General features: G+C 36.0%; 4 protein-coding genes across 4 annotated transcripts; 2 read left to right on the top strand and 2 right to left on the bottom strand.

The window, feature by feature from the left end:
- The first annotated feature begins 4,344 nt into the window (after window positions 1-4,344).
- On the top strand, window positions 4,345-7,155 carry LOC104710602 (serine/threonine-protein kinase D6PKL3-like). The gene is made up of 3 exons (XM_010427234.2): window positions 4,345-4,807; window positions 5,064-5,980; window positions 6,063-7,155. Exons 2-3 carry the CDS (start codon window positions 5,085-5,087, stop codon window positions 6,943-6,945), a joined length of 1,779 nt encoding a protein of 592 aa, XP_010425536.1. The 5' UTR covers window positions 4,345-4,807; window positions 5,064-5,084; the 3' UTR covers window positions 6,946-7,155.
- A 1,073-nt stretch (window positions 7,156-8,228) lies between these two features.
- Window positions 8,229-10,757, top strand: LOC104710601 (altered inheritance of mitochondria protein 32). Its single transcript, XM_010427233.3, has 5 exons — window positions 8,229-8,715; window positions 8,819-8,892; window positions 9,158-9,463; window positions 9,561-9,644; window positions 10,150-10,757. Exons 1-5 carry the CDS (start codon window positions 8,341-8,343, stop codon window positions 10,460-10,462), a joined length of 1,152 nt encoding a protein of 383 aa, XP_010425535.1. The 5' UTR covers window positions 8,229-8,340; the 3' UTR covers window positions 10,463-10,757.
- Window positions 10,758-13,546: 2,789 nt separating this feature from the next.
- Window positions 13,547-14,053, bottom strand: LOC147937804 (uncharacterized). Its single transcript, XM_087465273.1, has one exon. It carries the CDS (start codon window positions 14,051-14,053, stop codon window positions 13,547-13,549), a length of 507 nt encoding a protein of 168 aa, XP_087321399.1.
- Window positions 14,054-18,394: 4,341 nt separating this feature from the next.
- Window positions 18,395-18,754, bottom strand: LOC147937803 (uncharacterized protein At4g02000-like). Its single transcript, XM_087465272.1, has one exon. The coding sequence runs from the start codon at window positions 18,752-18,754 to the stop codon at window positions 18,395-18,397; it is 360 nt and encodes a 119-aa protein (XP_087321398.1).
- Window positions 18,755-20,287: the final 1,533 nt, after the last annotated feature.

Genomic DNA, 20,287 nt, shown 5'->3' with positions numbered 1-20,287 from the left:
AACACCCCCTAAGTGTTAGGCTGTTAGCGATGCGAAATGATTTTAGTTTTCAGCTTTACTATTATTGTGTTTAGATTTGATTAAATGTTATGATATAGTTACTAAAATTCAAGTATTATCGTTAATAGTATTTGCAAATTTCGCGTTATCATATTCTACTATTAATGTGCACTTTTGTGTATATACATACTTTAAAATTCTTCGCATATATACTTTGATTTCTTCAACTTCTTTATTTTCGACCACAACAGTTTTTTCTGGTCACCGTCGCCGCCGTTTTTCTTCAGCCTAATTTGTGTTATAAGATTTAAGTTTAATAATTGAATTTATAAAGAAATATATATTTAAAAAATAATAATAATAATAAGATGCTGTTTGTTCGATAATAAGTCTTTTTATAATGTTAATATTTTATTTCATAAGATTGATATATTTGTATTCCTACAAATATTAAACGTACCAATATATATGCATAATATTGCTCAACTTAACAACTTCAATATAAAACCAAAATGATACTTAAAGAAGAAAAAAAACCTAAAAGTTAGTATCATATTTAATCCAAGTGTTTGATTGAAGAGGTTTGAATAGACCCATTCAATACTTTTCTAGGGTTTACTGATTCTCTACCTAAGTTTGATTCATTTACAATATACACTATGATTTAACCTGCGGTACACCGCGGGACAATATTTTTAATTTTAAAAATTTAAAATTTATATTACATTTATTTGTTATTTTATTATTATTTTATTAATTTTAAAAATATTAAATTTTATAGGTATTTGATATAAGTATTCAAAGTATATGATTTTTGTAGTGTTTTAAAAGTTTTAACTCGTGTGATATATGTATAGTCTAGTAATACATTTATCTCCTGGTACAAATCTAAAAATGTTTTCAAAAAAAAAAACAATTCCACTTAACTCTCTTATATGGGATTAATGCCACCCCGTCTCACCAAAATCAAAATAAGTTTTTGCGTAAAAAAATAATCAAAATAAGTTTTTCATCAAGTTTAATTATGTTAATTGTTTTACTAAATTAGCATATTTTTATAGTTTATAATTATTCCATGTCAATATATATAGTTTATGATAATTAATAGAATTTTAATTTTTTTGGTAGTTCCTCAAAAAATAAAAAATAAACCAAATTATATGGGGGTTTTCAACATATTTAATGTGACATTTTATAACTGGATTTTCGGTTTAGGAAATTTATTAATGTTAATATAATTATGGATATTGTAAACTTTTGTTATGGAAAATATGTTGTATATCATTTAAATTTGAGAGATTCTAGCATCCATAAAAATAGTTTTGGAGATTTAATGGGTTAAAACTTTAATGGGTAGAATTTTTTTTGGAAAAATCGGAATGTATATGTTGTTAAGATTTTATGGCAATAAATATAACAAATTTTGGTCAATTTAAGAAAGTTTAGTATTTGAGTATCTCTGCAATGTTATTTATGGAATTGTTTTAAGGGTTAATGTTGTAAAAAAAATATTAAATAAGTAAAACTTAAAGGGCATAAACCAAAATGTATTTAAAAAATGTTAATATAGATAATCATCTTTTTGTTGGTTTTATTGATAATTTTTTTTTTTGTTTATTTTTGTCAAACAAAATCTTTTTGTTGTTGATATTGGTTTTTAAACAAGTTGAAGATATTTTTGATCAAAAAAAAAAAAAAAACAAGTTGAAGATACAATCGAGCATATTATACTACAACTAGGGGTGTCAAGTTGGCTAAACCAAACCAATCTATAACTATTTAAATTTAGTGTTTAATAGATAATGAATCAATCTAACTCATTAAGCAAATGGTTTGGATCAACTCACAACTCATTTAGCTTAATGGATTAATGGATTAAATGAGTTGACCCATTTTATATCATAATCCAAATTTCAGACCTTGTGTGATATTAAATCATCAAAGCTTGTGTAATTTTATACATAAACTGTTTATGAAGCATGATATATGTTTTTGTATTCAGATTTTGAAAACTAGAAATTTTAAACAATAATAATCCAGAAAATAACACCACCAACTTCCTTAATCTTCTTTTAAGTTGTCTTCCTTAATCTTCATAATCCAGTCAACAAACTTGTTTGTAAAGTGTTAGTGTATCACCATATAAGAAACAAAGGTTCAAATCCTTTAAAAACAGATAATCTAATCAAACATTTTGAAGGGCTTTCACATACCAATACCAATGAAACATTTTGATCAACCAATTAAAACTCAAATTATCATCTCGTTAAGTTTTTGGATTGGTTTGGTTTGAGTTGAACGATAAATTTGGACCCATTTTGACACCCTTAACTAAAACTCTTATATCCTTTGCAAATTCCAATGGTTTCATTAGTGGAACCATCAAATCTCCGACGAGCTTAAAGACTTGAAAACCTTTTAATGTAAGTTTTTGTGTTCTTCTCATATCGGTTTTAAAAATAGAAATGTTGTGACTTGTATAGTACTCAAATCTCAAGAATAAAATAATAACATATAAATATGCCAAATTAAATAAACAGTTCTAAACAAACTTATTAGGTTATCGATTTGGTTTTGTTTCAACCCAAAAGAAATGTATAAACAAAGTATATGATGCACTGATTCGGTTTATATTCCGATTGGTTATGTTTGATTTGATTTGGTTTTGTTTGGTTTGGTTAAATTACGTAAAGAAACACAAAATAATAAAATGCGCCAGAGGGATGACGACAGCCGTCGTGCACGTGGTGTTGCCGGGAGTTCACGTGCATCCATGTGATGTGATGTGAGGGCTTTGGGGCGCCTCGGTCGTAACTTCCGCTTCCTTCATTATGTATTTATGTTTAATCAAATCCTAAAAGTGTATGGTTAATTAATTATCCGTTGGTTGTTGTTTTGTTAACATAATCTTCTCGTTTTTGTTAACATAATCAGAAGTATTAGAAAGAAATATACTACTATTTAGCACAGTGGTTCAATGTACTAGCCATCTCGAATTCTTATTAGGAGGACCGAGGACATGTCTCGTGATTAAAAATATAACTAAAATCTACCAACAAGAATGCATCGGTGCAATTAATATCTAATCATTATGATTCCATTTATAATCTCCCATTGCATAGATATTATTACTATATTAATCAATTGGAAATATAATTTTTAGAGTATGGATAAGCCTTGTCAGTTGTCTCATAAAGTTTTCGTATCTTACACAAGTACAGAAATAATCAATTTTAACTTTAAGAGTTTAATGCATAGCGTTATTCAATAATACAAAGTGTAGTTTCTTTATAAATGGTAGATAAATAAACTCAAGAAGTGTTGATATTGTGTGATCTTCATGTATAATTCTAACATAAAACAAGTTTGAACACAAATCAAATTCAACCATCAAAACTGCACATGATTAAATTTAAAATTAAACTAAAGTTTAGACAATTTGTTTTTGACGATTACCCTAAAATGTGTTTGGTATTATTTACCCTAAGATACGCTTGGTATCACATTTGCATTGTTTATAAAAGAAATTGTGGCAATGCATATTGTTGTAATAGTTCTTGCATAATCTTACAAACCTTATAGGAATCACTTTTTTTTTTTTTTTTGTGTCAAAGTAACTAGGTATAATTTGACCGGTAAAATATGAGTCGAACCGCTTTTGAGCTTATTTGTAAACGACGTTCTTTGTATTGGCTGTTTTAAGTTAATCAAATAAAATTGTTGACAAACAAAAAAACAAGTAACTATATATAAAAGCTATCTCTAAGCATCTAATATGGTTATAATATGTCCATATAGACCACAAAAATGAATGAGATTACTATACGACCAGGGTTGGATGTAAACTCGTAAGCTACACTTTTTTAATTTTGTGGTAAGTGTGCTCGATCACTCCTACTCGCAGACTCAAGCACTGACCCATCACCCATGCTTGAATGTTACCAACGAGTTAATGGAGTCACCGGCTCTTTGGTAACCACAACTCGACAAGCACCATAAGCTATATACGGATATACCTATGAAATCATAAAGTCAATTACTCTAAAAAATTTCTTCTTTTTATTAGTTCCTTTTAAATCTTTATATCATGGATTTTCAAACACATAAAAATGAAACCGCATTCATCCAAAACTTGGATGATTTACATTTTACAGTAACATGGAAAATTATTGATGATAAAAGAGACTAGTCGAATTTTCATAATTTTAAAATTTTGGACTTCAGATTCGTCGAATATGCCCACAGTTAATGTGACCCGACAATTATTATTTTTAGGTCCTACTATTAAATAGTAGATACTAATGCTCAAACTTTATAGCATAGACATAACATAACAAATGTAGTACAACATTACACGAAGATTCATACACAAACGAGTGTATAATATAATCTTCGTGCTTAGAATCGGCTCCCCTACTTAATTACAGTAATTAACTTTTACATTTTAAAAAATCAAGAAACAAGAAACCTTTACTTTTGAGGGAACATCGCAAGAAATCGAGGGTGTACAAAAGTTTGGTTACAAAACTTTCCCATTAAACAACAAACACATTTTTTTTTTTTTTTTTTTAATCTTTCTTCTTCTTCTTCATCTTCTTTATCTTCCTCATTCACCTGAAGAAAGAAAAATTAAAGAAACAAAGATAAAAAAAAAAAAACAAAAACTATTTCTTTAATCGATTCATCTCTTCTTCTTCTCTTGAGACATTGATCGGATCGGATATACGAAAACTCAGTCACAGAAAAAGAAACGATTTTTTGCACTTCACTCCTTCACTAAGAAACTTACTGATTTGTCTATGATCAGGTGTTACTTTCTTTCCTTCTTCTTCTCTGTTTCTGCAACCTTTCCCGGAATTTGAATATTTTGCGGGAAAAAAAATCGAAACTTTTTTTCATTTTTTTTTCTCGGCGGTTACTTAGAACGGTTTCGTTGATTGAGTATAAGCAACACTAATCATTGATTATAAAGATGTTCCCGTTGCCGTAATCTTTGCTGTGTTTTTCACCTTTTTCGCTTTCTTTCTTCGGTTTCGAAGTTAACTAAAACCTTTTTCTTTCAGGAATTGTGTCGAACACCTTCAATGGAATCTTCATCATCAGTCGATTACGTTGGCTCATCGTCGTCCAAACCCAGAAACCCTCCAGCTAAATCCAAAGGTTCGATGACATCTTTCTCAATCGATTCAAGAGGAACCAAGAAATCAGAACGACGATTGAAGAAGACGTTAATCCCAGTACTACAACCAGAACCAGAAACAACTTCCCCTGAAGTTATTATGGAAAGTTCCAAATCCTCTGTTTCTGCTGAATCTGAAACACCGATTTCGATTATAAGGATGAAGAAACAATCAGAGCCGAGGTTTTACCCTAGCCCAACGAACACGTTTTACACAGCACCTCTTTACTCTGAAGCAAAACAGAGCTTTACCAACACAGAAGTCAGTGAATGTGCAAGCACGAGCACTATTGGTGTAGGTGGTATCGATTTGGAGAAGAATGGTTTAATGATATACAGAGGAAGTACAGGGAGTGATGTTAGTGACGAGAGTAGCTCGAGTGGTATGAGCAATGCAGCGTATAAGCCTCATAGAGCTAACAACGATAAGCGTTGGGTTGCGATTCAGGAGGTTCGTTCTCGTGTTGGTTCGTCCCTTGAGGCTAAAGATTTCAAGCTGATGAAACAACTTGGAGGAGGTGACATTGGGAAGGTTTACTTAGCTGAGTTGATTGGAACAGGAGCGAGTTTCGCTGTGAAAGTTATGGAGAAAGCAGCTATTGCTGCTAGGAAGAAGCTTGTTAGAGCTCAGACAGAGAAAGAGATACTTCAATCTTTGGATCATCCCTTCTTGCCTACGCTTTATTCGCATTTCGAAACAGAGAATCATTCTTGTTTGGTTATGGAGTTTTGTCCTGGTGGTGATTTACATTCTCTCCGCCAAAAACAGCCTGGGAAGTACTTCCCTGAGAACGCTGCTAGGTAAAAAACCGAGACTTTACGGTTTAATGTTTCTCGTTGATTGCTTAAAGTTTTGATATTTTTTTGCTGTTTTGGTTTGTAGATTCTATGTTGCTGAAGTTCTTCTAGCTATGGAGTATCTACACATGCTTGGGATCATATACAGAGACCTTAAGCCTGAGAATGTTTTGGTTCGTGAAGATGGACACATTATGCTATCCGATTTCGACCTCTCTTTGAGATGTGCAGTCTCTCCAACGTTAGTCCGGTTTGCAGCAACCTCGACACTCGACTCGAAAAGCTCAAGCTACTGTATCCAGCCAACATGTGTAGACCAATCGAGTTGTATTGTTCAGGCTGACTGTATCCAGCCAGTGTGTTTCACACCTCGGTTCTTAAGCAAGAACAAGAAGAAGTCGAATGATATGAGCCGCCAAGTCAGACCGCTACCTGAGCTGATCGCTGAACCGACTAGTGCAAGGTCAATGTCTTTCGTTGGAACACACGAGTACTTAGCACCAGAGATTATCAAAGGAGAAGGTCACGGAAGCGCTGTTGATTGGTGGACGTTTGGAATATTCCTCTATGAGCTTCTGTTTGGGAAAACACCGTTTAGAGGAGTTGATAACAGAGCGACACTCTTTAACGTAGTTGGACAGCCATTGCGGTTTCCTGAGCACCCAAGTGTGAGCTTTGCAGCTAGAGACTTGATCAGAGGATTGCTAGTGAAAGAGCCTCAGCACAGGTTGGCTTATAGGAGAGGAGCCACTGAGATTAAACAGCATCCGTTTTTCCAAAGTGTGAACTGGGCTTTGATCAGATGCACCAGTCCACCACAGATTCCCCAACCGGTTAAACCCATGGATCAAGCTCACAGTCTTCGTCATGGTCATAGTCAAGGACGTGGACATGGTGGTCATGATAATAAGCCACCTACTGTGGATGTGAAGCCTTCTGGTAATTATTTGGAAATTGATTTCTTCTGATTTGTGTCTTTCACTATCATTTTTGGTTGGTTCAATCTTTGTTCCGGCGTATTATGATTTTACTTTTGGAGGTTTTGGTGTCTAGATTTTGTGCTACTGATGTGTTTCTTCTTACCAAATATTTGACTTGTGTGTCTTTCTTCACATTGTGGTGAGGTTGTATCTAGTTTTCCCAATACATATATTGAAAACAAATTTCTTTTAATGCAACTATAGATATGTAAATATAATCATCAATAGATGTTTGTCTTTTTCAATCATCATATAAGATTAGTGTTCTTCATTAAGTTAGAGAGGAATGGAACAATTTACAAATGTGTCTCTTTAATATGTTTCCTATTGAGGGATCTCAAAAACACATAAGGAATTACTATTACAGAAATGGTGAAGTTAGAGCAATAGAGAAAAACATATTTTTTTTTCTTCTCTAAATTTCATTATTTAAAATTTAAAAATTAAAAATAAAAATTCTAAAATGTTCTCCTTTCCTAATTTTCCTGTAAAGTGATGGCGAATGTAAAAAAAATACATGAATTTGGCTAGAAATTGTTAGATTAGAGTAAAAAGAAAAAATGAAAAGGAGAACATAATTAAAAATGGTGAAGTTAGAGCAACAATTAAAAACATATTTTTTTTTTCTCTAAATTTCATTATTTAAAAATTTAAAACAAATATTAAAATTCTCAATTTTTCCCCTTTCCTAATTTTTCTGTAAAATGATGGGGGAATGTAAAAAAAAAAAAATACATGAATTTGGCTAGAAATGGTTAGATTAGAGTAAAAAGAAAAAAATGATTAATTTCCTTAGTTTTAATATTATTCAAAAAAAAAAAAACCTATCAGTGAAACAATTTATTTTAGTAGTAGTCCTCTTTAGTAGTTAATTAGTTATAGAATCTATAAACATTAAATCATTAATGTTCATCTTTAGTAATTTTCCTAAAAGGAAACTATAAAAACAGAAGGAATCTTAAAAGAAATGGTAAACTAGAGATGTAAAGATTTATATTAACTATTAATCTCTTATTATTAAATAAAAAATAATCTATATTTAGTCAGACTGGCTTGCAAAACAATTGAATTTAATTACGTGTGGTGTTTCCTAATTGATAAATGTATAGTTACGTATAAACACTTCAAAACAATCAAAGATTCAAAGAGCATCTCACTTAACTAAAGTAAACGTCTGTGACCGTATCAGTTTGACGGACGAGGAGAGACTGGTAGGTAATTAGCACACGTAAGTCGAACCTCTTTTGTCAGCCGTGGTTGGTAGAATGATTGAGTCACCGACCTGTCACTTTAACATCAGGCCCATTTGGCGTGGAGTTGCGAGAGACGGTTGGTTTCAGATTTAATGAATTAAAACATAAAAATTTCCAGAAAATTATTTAAATGATAACGAAATTAACATCTTCATTTCGATTGATTCGCTTCTTCAACTCTCTCTCTCTTTCTTCTTCTTCTTCTTCTTCTAACTGCTTCTGCGAAACCCTAGATTTTGGTGTGAGGAAGAAGACTTCAATGGCGGAAGTAGGAGAGGAGAACGTTAACGTTGACGCTGTGGCGGTCTTGGAAGAGGAGCTGTATGGATTTAAACGGCAAGAGATGTACACTGATACGCTCGCCGGTTCCGTGGGGCCGTACGGTCGACATGTGTTCCTTTGCTACAAGAGTCACGAGACTTGGATTCCTCGTGTTGAAACTGAAGGTCTTCCTCAGCGTTTCGCTAAGTCGTTTAAGGATCGTAAAGCTGATTTCGGAGTTGAGGTAACTAACACAACACAAGCGTTTATTTGAGATTTGGATTTTTTGGTGTGAAAAGTCTTGCTTATAGTTTGTGAATGTTTTTTTTTGGTTGTTGTTGTTGTAGACGAAGTTGACGGTGTGCGGTGGTGGTGAATCGGATGGAGATGTGTTGATTTTCCCGGAGATGGTTAGATACAAGTAAGTTCTTGGCTTTCTGGTTTTGAATTCTTGCTTAGTAGTTCGATTTCTAGGGATTTAAGACCTGTAAGATACTCAGATTTTGTTATTTTTAAGTTGTGGATATGATGATGTTTAAACTCGAGATTTGGATCTGAAAATCCAATTTCTGATCATTCGGTTGATAGATGCTTATGTGTTATCATTGTTTGCGTTGTTTTGGATCCTTTAGCCATCTTGTTACTTATTTTGGTACATTTTTCTCTTGCTGTCGTTATTGTTAAAGGGCGCTTCAGGATACAGATGTGGATGGTTTTGTGGAAGATGTGCTTGTTAAAGGGAAACCATGGACCTCTGGGATTCAGGAAGAGTTAACTGGTTCCTTTGTGTTTGTATGTGCTCATGGTAGCCGTGATAAGAGATGTGGAGTTTGTGGACCAGCTCTTATGGAGAAGTTCAAGGAGGAGATAGGTTCCCGTGGACTTTCAGAAAAAATCTTCGTGTTGCCATGTTCTCATATTGGTGGGCACAAGTATGCTGGAAATTTGATTGTCTTCAGCCCTGATTCAGCTGGAAAAATGTCTGGCCACTGGTAAGAAAATGTCAAACTCAACATGCTTGTATAATTCAGAAAAGAAATTGAACTGTAATCTTTTATGCATCAGAAAATGATATATGCTATTATGCAGGTATGGCTATGTGACTCCTGATGATGTGCCTGCAATGCTTGATCAGCATATCGTGAAAGGAGAAATCATTCAAAACCTTTCCAGGTCTGCTTTCCAACTTCTGGTTTCTAGTTAGTTGCAGATATGTTGCTGTTACAACTTTTCCTCTTGTCCAGTATAAGTTTTATACCGACACCAATACGTCTGGTGAATCTTGCACTAGATGTATAACCTCGTGTTGGAACTTGGAACCACAACTGTTTTTCAACATACAAAAACTGTTGTTTGCTAATGGATGTTACAAGTCCGTATTATGTCTTAACTAGTATGACTGTATGATACTAAAGCATAATAGCTAGAACAGTTAACAAGTTTCTGCATAGAGACAGCAAAAAGTAACCTGTAATGTGTATTCTGGTTGAGGTTGTTATCTTCCGAACTTAGAAGCTCATAAACCTTCATTCAGTCAATTTATCTGAAAATATTGTTTTGTTTTATGAAAAACATTGCCAAGGGACCTTAAAGGTTCTTACCTTTTTCTGATTTCTCAAAAGCTTAGGTTCATTCAAAACTATGTTTCTTTGTTTAACCCTGATAATTTCCGTTTCAGGGGAGGAATGAGACTCAGAACTGAGGGTGAAGAAGCTGCAAAAGAGGATGAACATAAAATCCCAAACGGAAACGGCAAAGTTGAACCACGCGAACCTGTGGTGCAGAAGGGATTCTCAGGAGGTTGTTGCCAAGGTACAAACGGAGTTTCGTGTTGCCAAGACCAAGCTCCAGAGCCAGAGAAGAAAGAAGGATGCATGAAGCTAAATTGGTTGAGATCAATGGGGAAAGAAGAGGTTCTCTTGGGAGCAGCAGCAGTATCAGCTGTCGCAACCATAGCCGTGGCTTACAGCATTTACAGAAGGTCAGGTTAAGAACCTACACAACCTGCACCACCCTCCTGGCTTCCTCTTTTGACCTATACAAGAAAAGTTTATTTTTGGTAGCCATATTATTATAATATAGCAGTAAAGGAAGAAAAGTAAACATGGAGAGGTAATAATAATATTTGGAACTATGTAACAATCGTTTGGTTTCGGTATGGCAAATACCGGAATGGGATGTAATCTATCTTTGACTCGGTTTAGTTTGGTTATCTTGTTATATTGACATGGATATACAATTATACATCAATATTATCATGCGGCCTAAGTACAGGCAATCACAAAAGTCACAGTTATAAGTTAAGGCAGTCCAGTTTACATTTCGTTTATGTTATACTTTAATAGAAATATTTAAATTTTTAAGCCGTTTAGAGTTTGGTTCGAATGATACAATATTGGTTTAGTTTGAATGATACAATTTTGGTTTAGTTTTAGTTCGGTTTTGATGATATTTAAATTTAGATCAGAAAAGCTATTGAAAAACAGAAAGAATATAAAAACATCCATGTGTAATTTTTATCATAATCGACAAAGAGAAATGATTACTGATTATAGACTAACTAGGAAGTTGGAACGGATCTGCCATACAGCGCGAAAAATTATTTATCGATATAATATAGTTTGTAGTAAAAATAGTAAAATACGTTAAATTTTGTAAAAGATTATATTCAGATTCTCTATTTAACATTTAGGAAATAATTTTGAGACGGTAGGTTTAGTATATAGAATTTAGGATTTAGGTTCATTTAGGAAAGGAGGCTCGGAACAAACTGAAATCATCTAACAAAAGTTTTGATTAAAAGTCTACACTAAAAGAATAAATGATATTTCTTACATAATGAAATTTTAAGTTGTAAAATAAAGAGAAATGAACCAAAATAATACATATAAGTTACTAAATTACCATAACATCACACATCCAACATTCATCTAACTAAAACAACACATAAATGTTTAGAAATGACTTTTAATTCTGATTTAATTTTTGTATTTACCAAAATTGTCATTTAGAATCAGTTTTGAGACGTGAGACAAAAATAAATATGTCTAAATTTTTTCCTTTTGTTTTTTGTCGTTTGGCTCATCCTTGTAGCATCTTCGACAATCATTCTGATTGGTTACCTAACCTAGACGCGGATCGCAATCTTGACCATTGATAAACAAAACTGATGGCTCCCTTAAGATTATGATTTTGATAACTGCTGGTTTCCTTAATGTACGAAGTACATTGTGGATGCTCATAACATCAAAGATAAATATTTTTTAGTTTTTAAATTCTAATAACTCGTAATCTCCTTAAAAAGAAGATAACCACTTTAATATGATAAAGGGTGGTAAACCGGTTTCCCACAATTGAGAGATGAAGAAAAGGAAAAAAATGTCGAGGAGAATTTCATATTTGAAAAAAAACTTATTTTTAGTTTTAGATCTATGTGTTTAAAGTTCCAAATAGTGCAGATTATGTACATTAACATGAGTACCAAACATAAATTCATATTAGAAATAGATTACAAATTTACAATCATGATTAATCTATACTAAAATCTATATATACATTTTTGAAGACATTTAGCAAATAAATCTTGTAGTTGGAACCTATTTACAATCATGCCATTGGCATTAAATATTTTTTATTTATAATTTACTATTTATTAAATTATGATAAGGTTTCCGATTTTTGTAAACAATTATTCCCCCATAATCGTAACTTTCCAAAAGAATTGGAACTAGTACTATTTACATCAGATACTAATTTGATAATTAATTAATTAAATATATTAATTACTATTACAAATTTAATATTAATATAAAACAACTAAATTCACACAAAAAATAATTGTGAATTTTCATTAGGATGATTTTGGATTAAAACTATTTTCTAAGTTTGTTAAGATCTTAATTTTAAAAAACAAAATACAACAGCCAACATCTGCGCAATATTAAGTTAGATCTTTGATTTGGTTTTCTATTTATGGGTCACTAATATTTGTTTGAAATCGGATATTTATGGTGATTAATCAAAATCTGGCAATTATGGTAACTAGCTAAATTTATGAAGATAACAAAATCAATTTTTTTTGAATATGTTCAATAGAATAATTGTTAATTTATAAAAACTATATTAATTGTTTACACAAATATTTCTTAAAATTTTAGAAAATATTAGTTTTAATATTTTTTAGTTAAACCTAACAACATACTCTAAACATCTCCTCCCTTATATATATACCGATCAAGTTCCCAACAAACTCTAAAGGGGTGTATTGAAACCATAGTTTTAGAGAATTTGATGGGATTTAGGAAATTTGGAATTTTGATAGATTTTAGAGAAGTTGATATGATTTTCTGTAAAATTCTTTCAAATATCATCTAAAACCATTAGATTTGGATTTTTGTATTTTTAGCTTAACAAATCCTCTCAAATCCTCCAGAATCCCTAAAAGTTATTAAAATCCAAATTCACAAACTGTTTTGAATAACAGTGGATTTTAAAGTAGATTTTTAAATCATCAGTTCAATAATAGTGGATTTTAATAGACTTTTTAAAATTCATAATTGAATAACATAGAATTTGTAAATTTTACACAAATCACTTAAAATGTCTCACCCCCTAAATTTCATCATCATAAACCAACCTATTGATTTTTCTTCCATTCCATATCAAAATAAAAATAATTCCGCAAAAACGTAAGGGTCTTGGCCATGCATCAGTGTAGTAATTCAGTGTTAACCTTCTTCTTGCCTCTTAAACTCGTTGCCCATACCTGTTTTTTTACATATTTTTGACGTTTGTTAACGTTTATATTTTATTGATATATAAAGATTTTTTTGTTGTTGTGTATAAACTATATAGGGATGTGATACATGGGTTTCATTAGGTTTTCTATTCTATGGAAATATTCAGTCTCATTGGCCTGAGATAGATTTGACGTTGCTGTCAAACTGTTGTGAGAGGTCGTGTTCTCATTAGGTTTTGTTTGTTTTAGTTTAGTTTATTATATACCTTCTAAATTTATTTTATGATTTTTTTGTTTTGGTCAAACTAGAAATTAATATTACGATGGGGAAATTGTTCTACCCTCCACTAGGGGAGAAGGAGTTCGCTGCATAAAGGGTAAACTTAGCAAGAGAGTCTGCAATCCCATTGTCCAACCGGGGGACAAAGTGGAAAGAGATAGAAGACAGAACTGAACTAATACAGTTTATGTCAAAGACGATAGCTTTGAGATCCTTAGAGCAAGCGTTTGTATTGAGGTTCGCCACCAGTACTTGAGAGTCTGAGTGAATTTCAAGATGTCGAATGGGGGTGATTGATGAGCAGGCTGTGATCTCTACCAAGGCACTTCGAACGGCTAATGCCTCCGCCATGAGTGCAGAGGGGACAGGACTTCGCGAGCTGGTGGATCGTAGAGGGGAGTCACCAAAGGGGTCCAAGAGAATCCATCCCTGACCACAATACTTTGTTGTCGGACTCCAGGCTGCATCAACAAAACATTTGTGGGCGTTATCATTACGACTAGCGGGCCTCAGAGGAACAGTTTTGACCTGATGCTTTGGTAGCAATCGTTGAGCATTTCCCATTCTGATGCCTCCTTTATAGACTTGAGAATGATCTCATGCTCTGTAATGGACCGATCCTCAAAGACGAGGTAATTTTTTTCTTTCCACAAGTTCCACATTATCCATGGAGCAAGGGGAGAAGGAGAGAGACCCGTGGGTGGTAGATTGATCGCAGTCAGAGCTCTAGGGATCAAGTCATAGACCGACTGGAACTGTTCTTGGTAAAAAGAGCAATGCAGTGGGGATGCCTCCCAGACCTTCTGAGTGAAAGGACAAGCATGAAACAGGTGGATTTCATCCTCCCTAGCCCCACACCTCTTACAAAGACTCGAAGATAGCAAACCTCGTTTTGCGAGATTGCTACCTAGAGAAAGAGCACCACTCGTAGCCTTCTAGAGGAAATTCTTGATCTTCTGAGCCACTTTGATGTGCCAGATGTTCTTGTTCCATCGGAAGTTCTTATGGGGGGTTGAATCCTCAGTGGCCGCTTGCAAAGCCAACTGGTAGCCTGTTTTTATTGAGTACAATCCTGTCTTTTCGGGTAACCAAATGAGTGCATCTTGCGTATTAGCTCGACTGTGGATAAGTGTACGAATGACATCCTCATATTGAGGTAACATGTTTTGGATAACTGAGATGTTCCAATCTTTATATATTGGACAAATCAGGTCCTTAACCATCATAGATGATGTAGCGGTTGTTAGGGGCCATATGGGAGAAGCGGTTGTTGTAGGGAGAGCCACGGGTCCTCCCAAACCCGCACTCTATCACCTTTTCCTATAGACCATCCCAAACCATTCTTGAGCAAGTCGCGGCCTATTATAATCCCGTTTTTTCCTACCAAAGTTTTCTAGGAGCCCCAGGTACTTCCCAATGCCTCATTCTTGGTTTATCTAGAGTGTTTGCTTGATTCTGTTCTTAGTTTCACTCGAGGTTTTAGAGGAGAAGGTTATAGCTGACTTAGATAAGTTGATACATTGTCCTAAGATGCCTTTGTATTGAGACAGGATTTGGGCCAGAGCTTCACAGCAGGTTTTTGAGGACTTACAAAAGAACATTGTATCGTCTGCGAATAAAAGATGGTTAATTGGGGGGGGGGGGGGGGGGGGGCTGGCATTAGCCACACGAATACCCGGGAGTATCCTGCTCTTCTGCGATTTGGAGCATAGGCCGGAGAGGACTTCCGTGCGGAGTATGAAGAGGTATGGTGAGAGGGGGTCTCCTTGCCGTAAGCCTCTCGAGGAATCACTTGCTCCTGAGGAAAACCATTGATAAGGAACTTGTCTGAGACTATTTTGACACATTCCATTACCCACTTTATCCATTTTTCATGAAAACCTAACCGCCTGAGTACAGCTTCAAGAAAACCCCATTCAATACGATCATAGGCCTTACTCATGTCTGTTTTAACCACCATGGAACAATACTTATTTGCTTTTGATTTCCGCAGGAAATGAAGGAGCTCGTGAGTGATAAGTACATTGTCTGAAATCGCTCGGTTCGTGACAAACGCCAATTGAAAGGGAGAGATTAGCTGATCAAGGATAGGTTGTAACCTCAAGGTTAAGATTTTAGCAATGATCTTATAATGAACGTTACAAAGGGCGATAGGACGATAATCGCCAACTTTCCTCGGAGGTGAAACCTTTGGAATTAACCTAACATGTGTCTCGTTATGTCTGGGATTGAGTGTACCCGATTGAAAGAAAGACTGGATCTCTTGGGAGACATCAACCCCAATAGTGGCCCAATAAGCTTGATAGAACTTAGATGAGAATCCATCGGGCCCAGGGGCTTTGGAAGCATTGATAGCAAAGACTTCCTTTTTGATCTCATCGGGGGATGGAGTGGCTATAAGGGCCGCATTCATTGCGGTAGAGATTTTAGGTTGTAAAATCTCACTCACCAATTGGAAATCTGAAGATCCATTGGTGGTGAAAATTCCTTGGAAGACTTGAGAGATTGTTCTCGCTATTTGATCCTCCTCAAAATACTCTGTGCCCTGGTCATCCTCTATAACCGAGAAAGCATTCAAAGTTCTACGACCTCTGGTAACCGCGTGGAAGAAGGAGGTGTTACGGTCCCCACATTGGAGCCAGTTTATGCGGCTTCGCTGTTTCCAGTAGCTTTCATCTTCCTTATAGGCCTTTTCTAGCAGTAGTGTGAGAGAGTCAATCCTTGGTTTGTCTGGGATTAGGGAAGAGAGGGCTGCTTTTAGATCGTCATGATTCTTTTTAATGCAATCAGTGCTATTCCGGTGATTCTGCCTTATCCACTCAATGATTCTGCGACGGCAGATGTCAAGCTTGGGAATGGTGGATGAGTAGCTACTCTGCTGCCAAGTTGCCTTAATCAGCTGGTTCACTTCATCCTTCTCAGTTAGGTCTCTGTTAAATCGGAACATTCCTTCCTTGCGTCTAGAGGAATCATTGAAAAAGGTCACCAAGGGGCGGTGATCTGAACCCTCAAACCTGAGGTAACGAAATCTGCTTGTCGGGAACTTTTCAGACCAATCACAGTTAACCATGGATCTATCCAACCTGGATTTAACGTAGTGGTTATATCTGGTGCCTCGCCACGAGAACGTGTTACCGGAGTGTTTCACATCCCACAGCCCCAGTTATGAGACAAAGCTTCTGAAGGCCAGGAAAGATTCTTCCCATCTAGGTGGTCCTCCTACCTTTTCATTATTTCCCAAGATGTCGTTAAAATCCCCTGTTAGTAACCAGTGATAATCTCTGCAATCTCCTATAACAGTCATATCAGCCCAAAAAGCTGCTTTGTTCTCCATGCTTGGTGCACTGTACACAAAGGTGATTCCTGTTACAGAGTTTTTGAACTTCGTGCTTGTATCAATAAAATTGGGGGAAGCTTTGTTCACTAAGATCTCCACTCCATCCTTCCAGAATAGAGCCAAACCTCCACTAAGGCCAACAGGAGGTACCGAGAACCAGTTAGAGTAACCCAACTCTAGAGCTTTTTAGGAAACTTTGTCATCTGTGTTCTTAGTCTCCATGAGAAACAAGATGTCCGGGGAAATACTTTTCTTTATTTCCTTAAGACGACGAACTGTCAAGGTGCTTCTCATCCCTTGGCAGTTCCAGCTTGCCACGACTAAGGAAGAGGGAGTCATGGGGGCCGAAAACCCGCCAGTTGTCCTCTGATAGGTTGGTTTTGAGTAGTCGAAGGTATGTCAGTAGAGGTTGCAGAATGAATGGGGAGATCTGCAAGACCCTGAGATGATTGAGTGTTTTCAGTTCGTAACCTTTTCTTCACCCCCGTTTGGCATCTGACAGCATTGGCTTTGCGCGAGTTCGGTCCCTGCAGAGGGCTCCTCATGCCTCGAGTTCGCACATTTGCTTTGACCGTGCGCCTTCGGGGTGTTAGTTTTGGAATGACTACTTCAGTTGGGACATTCTTTCCCCGTCGAGGTTTGGCTGGTTTCTTCTTCAGGCTCACCGTGGAAGGACCAGCGGCGAGGTTTGTTCCTTCTTTTTCGATCAGGGAGTCGAAGGAAGGTCCAGTAATTGTGGCTTGGAGACATTGAAAAATAGTGGAGGTAGGGATCAGATGATCCTCTCGAGCTAGTCTTTGGAAGACTGTTGAGGTAGGTATGGGTGGTTCTTCGCTGAGGGTCCCAGGTATGTGGTTTGCTTCTAGATATTGAACTTCCACCTCCTGAAGAGCTTGTGTATTAACCTCATGCCTTGTTGGCCAGGAAGGAACCGGTCCAGGAGGTAGCTGCAGTCTTTCAAGAGCAGAGCGCCGTTCCCCAGAGGTGGGGGTAGCTCTTTCTTGATGGTGTGATGGTCCCTCCTCCTTTGGCTCTCGCGCGGGGTTAGGAGAGGGAGTGGGGGTAGCTAGTGGCCTTTGTAACCTCGAGAATATTGATTGTGATTGTGCCTCTCTGGGGAGACCGTCTCTTGGAGGGTTATCTGGTGATTACCTGCAGCGATGGGAGGAATGATTCGTGCCCCTGCTTTCCCTCTGGGGTGAAAGCAGGCGAGACTGCTTCATATCTCTCCCCCTATGATATGGAGGTTATGCTGGAGACCTATGTCTTGATGAAGGATCCTGGTACATGGATTCCTTGTTCCGAGACTGAGAGGAATGCCGAGGACGATAATGCTCGCGATGCCCTTGATTCAGGGTTTTGGAGCGAGGGGAAGGGGTGTGGTTTAGACGGATCTCATCCCTAATTTCCTGCGCTGTAACTCTCCCTCTCTTCTCAGGGGGCTGGGAGGTGAGCTTTCTTCATAGGTAGTTCTGGTACGTTTCTTATTATCCTGGCGACGCTTGTCATCATCCAGCCGGTTGAGAGTGTGGATCTGATTAACTCCCAGGGGTCTGTTGTTGCTTGGTTTAGAGGACAAGGTCAGAGAAACAAACAAAGTAGTTTTTTTCAAGCTTTTCATAGACGAAGTCCACCGTAGTAGTTTCTCCCGTCGGTTGGCTGATCTCCATGTTCATTTCTAACGGTAACAAGCCGTTAATGTCGACCCTAACCCTTGCTTGTTCCACTACCTTGTCAGAAAGATGGCCTAGAGCACTTCCAATTGTACTGACAGTTTTCTCTGTACAGCGATGTACTGGAATACCAATAATTTCCACCCAAAAGGTAATGGCAGAGGGGAAGTCCCGAGAGACTATAGGTTTCCATTTTTGGAGAATGAGCATCCACTGTTTAAAGTGGTAGGGGCCCTTTCGTAGCACCCTTTCCATATCCTCCACCGATTCGAAATTGAAAGTAAAGGTCTCTCTTCCTAGGTCACGACCTGTAACCTTACCTTCTAAGTTCTAGAACTGAGGCATGAATTCTATAATAGCTTTGGCTTTTTGGACGTGACGGTTGGTGGCTCTGCCTATTAGGGTTCGGCGATTCTCTTCGAGGAGAGCCGAGTTATCCTCATTTGGTATCTTAACCGAGGAGCGGCGGGTGGGTCTCAGAGGGGTGGCCACCCCTTTCCCCTTCTCCAAACGAGAATAGCGGTGAGACATGTTAGATGGAGGTGAGTCTCTTGTGGCGTAAGGAATACGCTTTCCGGGAGCAAGGTGGGTAGGAATCTAAATAGAGCTTGGTATATCCTCAGGGGAGAGGTAGTGTGAGAAAGGTATCTCAAGTGGACTGCACGCTGCAGTAAATGGACGACCAGCAAGTTAGTAGCAGGTGGGTAGTTTCCACTGAGCAAGAGACCCAGCTTCAGAGAATGTCGAGGTCGACATCAAAGGAGACTGAGCAGACCCTAGGGGGAAATCCATTGGAAGACTCGCAGAAGTCCTTGGGGGGAAGAACCCAGAAGAAAATTGTAGTAGGAATTGGTCAGGACGGGCAATGTGCTGTCAACTTCCGCGGCTAAGCGACGAAGCTACAGTGGAAAAAGGGTAGGTGCAGCGGAAAATAGCAAACTGAGAAGTAGGTGGGAAAACCTCAAAGTTCGTGCCTGAGAGAGTTTTTGAAAAAAATCAACTTGGCTTGACTGTTATGATTATGTGGAAATCAGAATAATGTCTTTTATTATAATTTTTATTTTTGATTGCTTATGATTCTCAGTTCCAAAAACAAGTTTTAATTCAGTGACTCCTATAAGATTGAATAAAATAAATGAAAGTCAAAGGATAATAAGATTTTTTTCCATGAATAGTTCTCTAATTATTGTAGCCATTTTTTATTTAGTTTATTTGATTTCATATTTTATCTTTAATTTAATATTTTGATGAAGCTAATATAAATAGTAGATATAAAGTTTCTACTTTTTGTAATTCTATAACTTAGAAAATGACTATTTTAATAATGTTTTTTAATTCAAAAAGCGTAGGTTCAAAAAAATATTTTAACATATCTTTCTAATCAAATATTGATAAAATTATCTCATTTTATTTTAACTAATAACAGTAATAGATGTTGCATATGATTTGTTTAAAATTATATCATTCCGCATATATAAAAGAAAATTGATGATTACGGATTATAACGAATAATAAAATTGAATATATATAAAAACAAATAAATACAAATTATTTTTATATATTTAATTTAATAAATATAGTCCTGCGGTGTATGGCGGGTGAATATCTAGTACATGAGTTAAAAAACTAAAACGTTGTAATTTATAGCGTTGTAGTAGTAAAAAAACTAAATACTAATAAGAGGGTGTTATTGGATTGTTGTTTTTAAAAGATTATGATAGATTTAGAAATCTGGTGTTATTGAATCGTGTATTTTAAAAAATCTATTAAAATCTACCGTTATTGGAT

This window comes from Camelina sativa, chromosome 9 (assembly GCF_030686135.1).
Source record: "Camelina sativa cultivar CO46 ecotype springtype chromosome 9, ASM3068613v1".
NCBI lineage: Eukaryota > Viridiplantae > Streptophyta > Magnoliopsida > Brassicales > Brassicaceae > Camelina > Camelina sativa.
This window is presented reverse-complemented; position numbering and strand designations above follow the sequence as displayed.

What these genes read in the sequence shown, in the direction of transcription:
- LOC104710602 (XM_010427234.2), top strand. Translation starts at nt 5,085, where the DNA reads ATGGAATCTTCATCATCAGTCGATTACGTTGGCTCATCGTCGTCCAAA. An exon ending in TTCCCTGAGAACGCTGCTAG is followed by an intron (nt 5,981 to 6,062) that starts GTAAAAAACCGA and finishes TTTGGTTTGTAG; the next exon opens with ATTCTATGTTGCTGAAGTTC.
- LOC104710601 (XM_010427233.3), top strand. Translation starts at nt 8,341, where the DNA reads ATGATAACGAAATTAACATCTTCATTTCGATTGATTCGCTTCTTCAAC. An exon ending in CCGGAGATGGTTAGATACAA is followed by an intron (nt 8,893 to 9,157) that starts GTAAGTTCTTGG and finishes TTATTGTTAAAG; the next exon opens with GGCGCTTCAGGATACAGATG. An exon ending in GGAAAAATGTCTGGCCACTG is followed by an intron (nt 9,464 to 9,560) that starts GTAAGAAAATGT and finishes GCTATTATGCAG; the next exon opens with GTATGGCTATGTGACTCCTG.
- LOC147937804 (XM_087465273.1), bottom strand. Translation starts at nt 14,053, where the DNA reads ATGGGAAATGCTCAACGATTGCTACCAAAGCATCAGGTCAAAACTGTT.
- LOC147937803 (XM_087465272.1), bottom strand. Translation starts at nt 18,754, where the DNA reads ATGGAAAGGGTGCTACGAAAGGGCCCCTACCACTTTAAACAGTGGATG.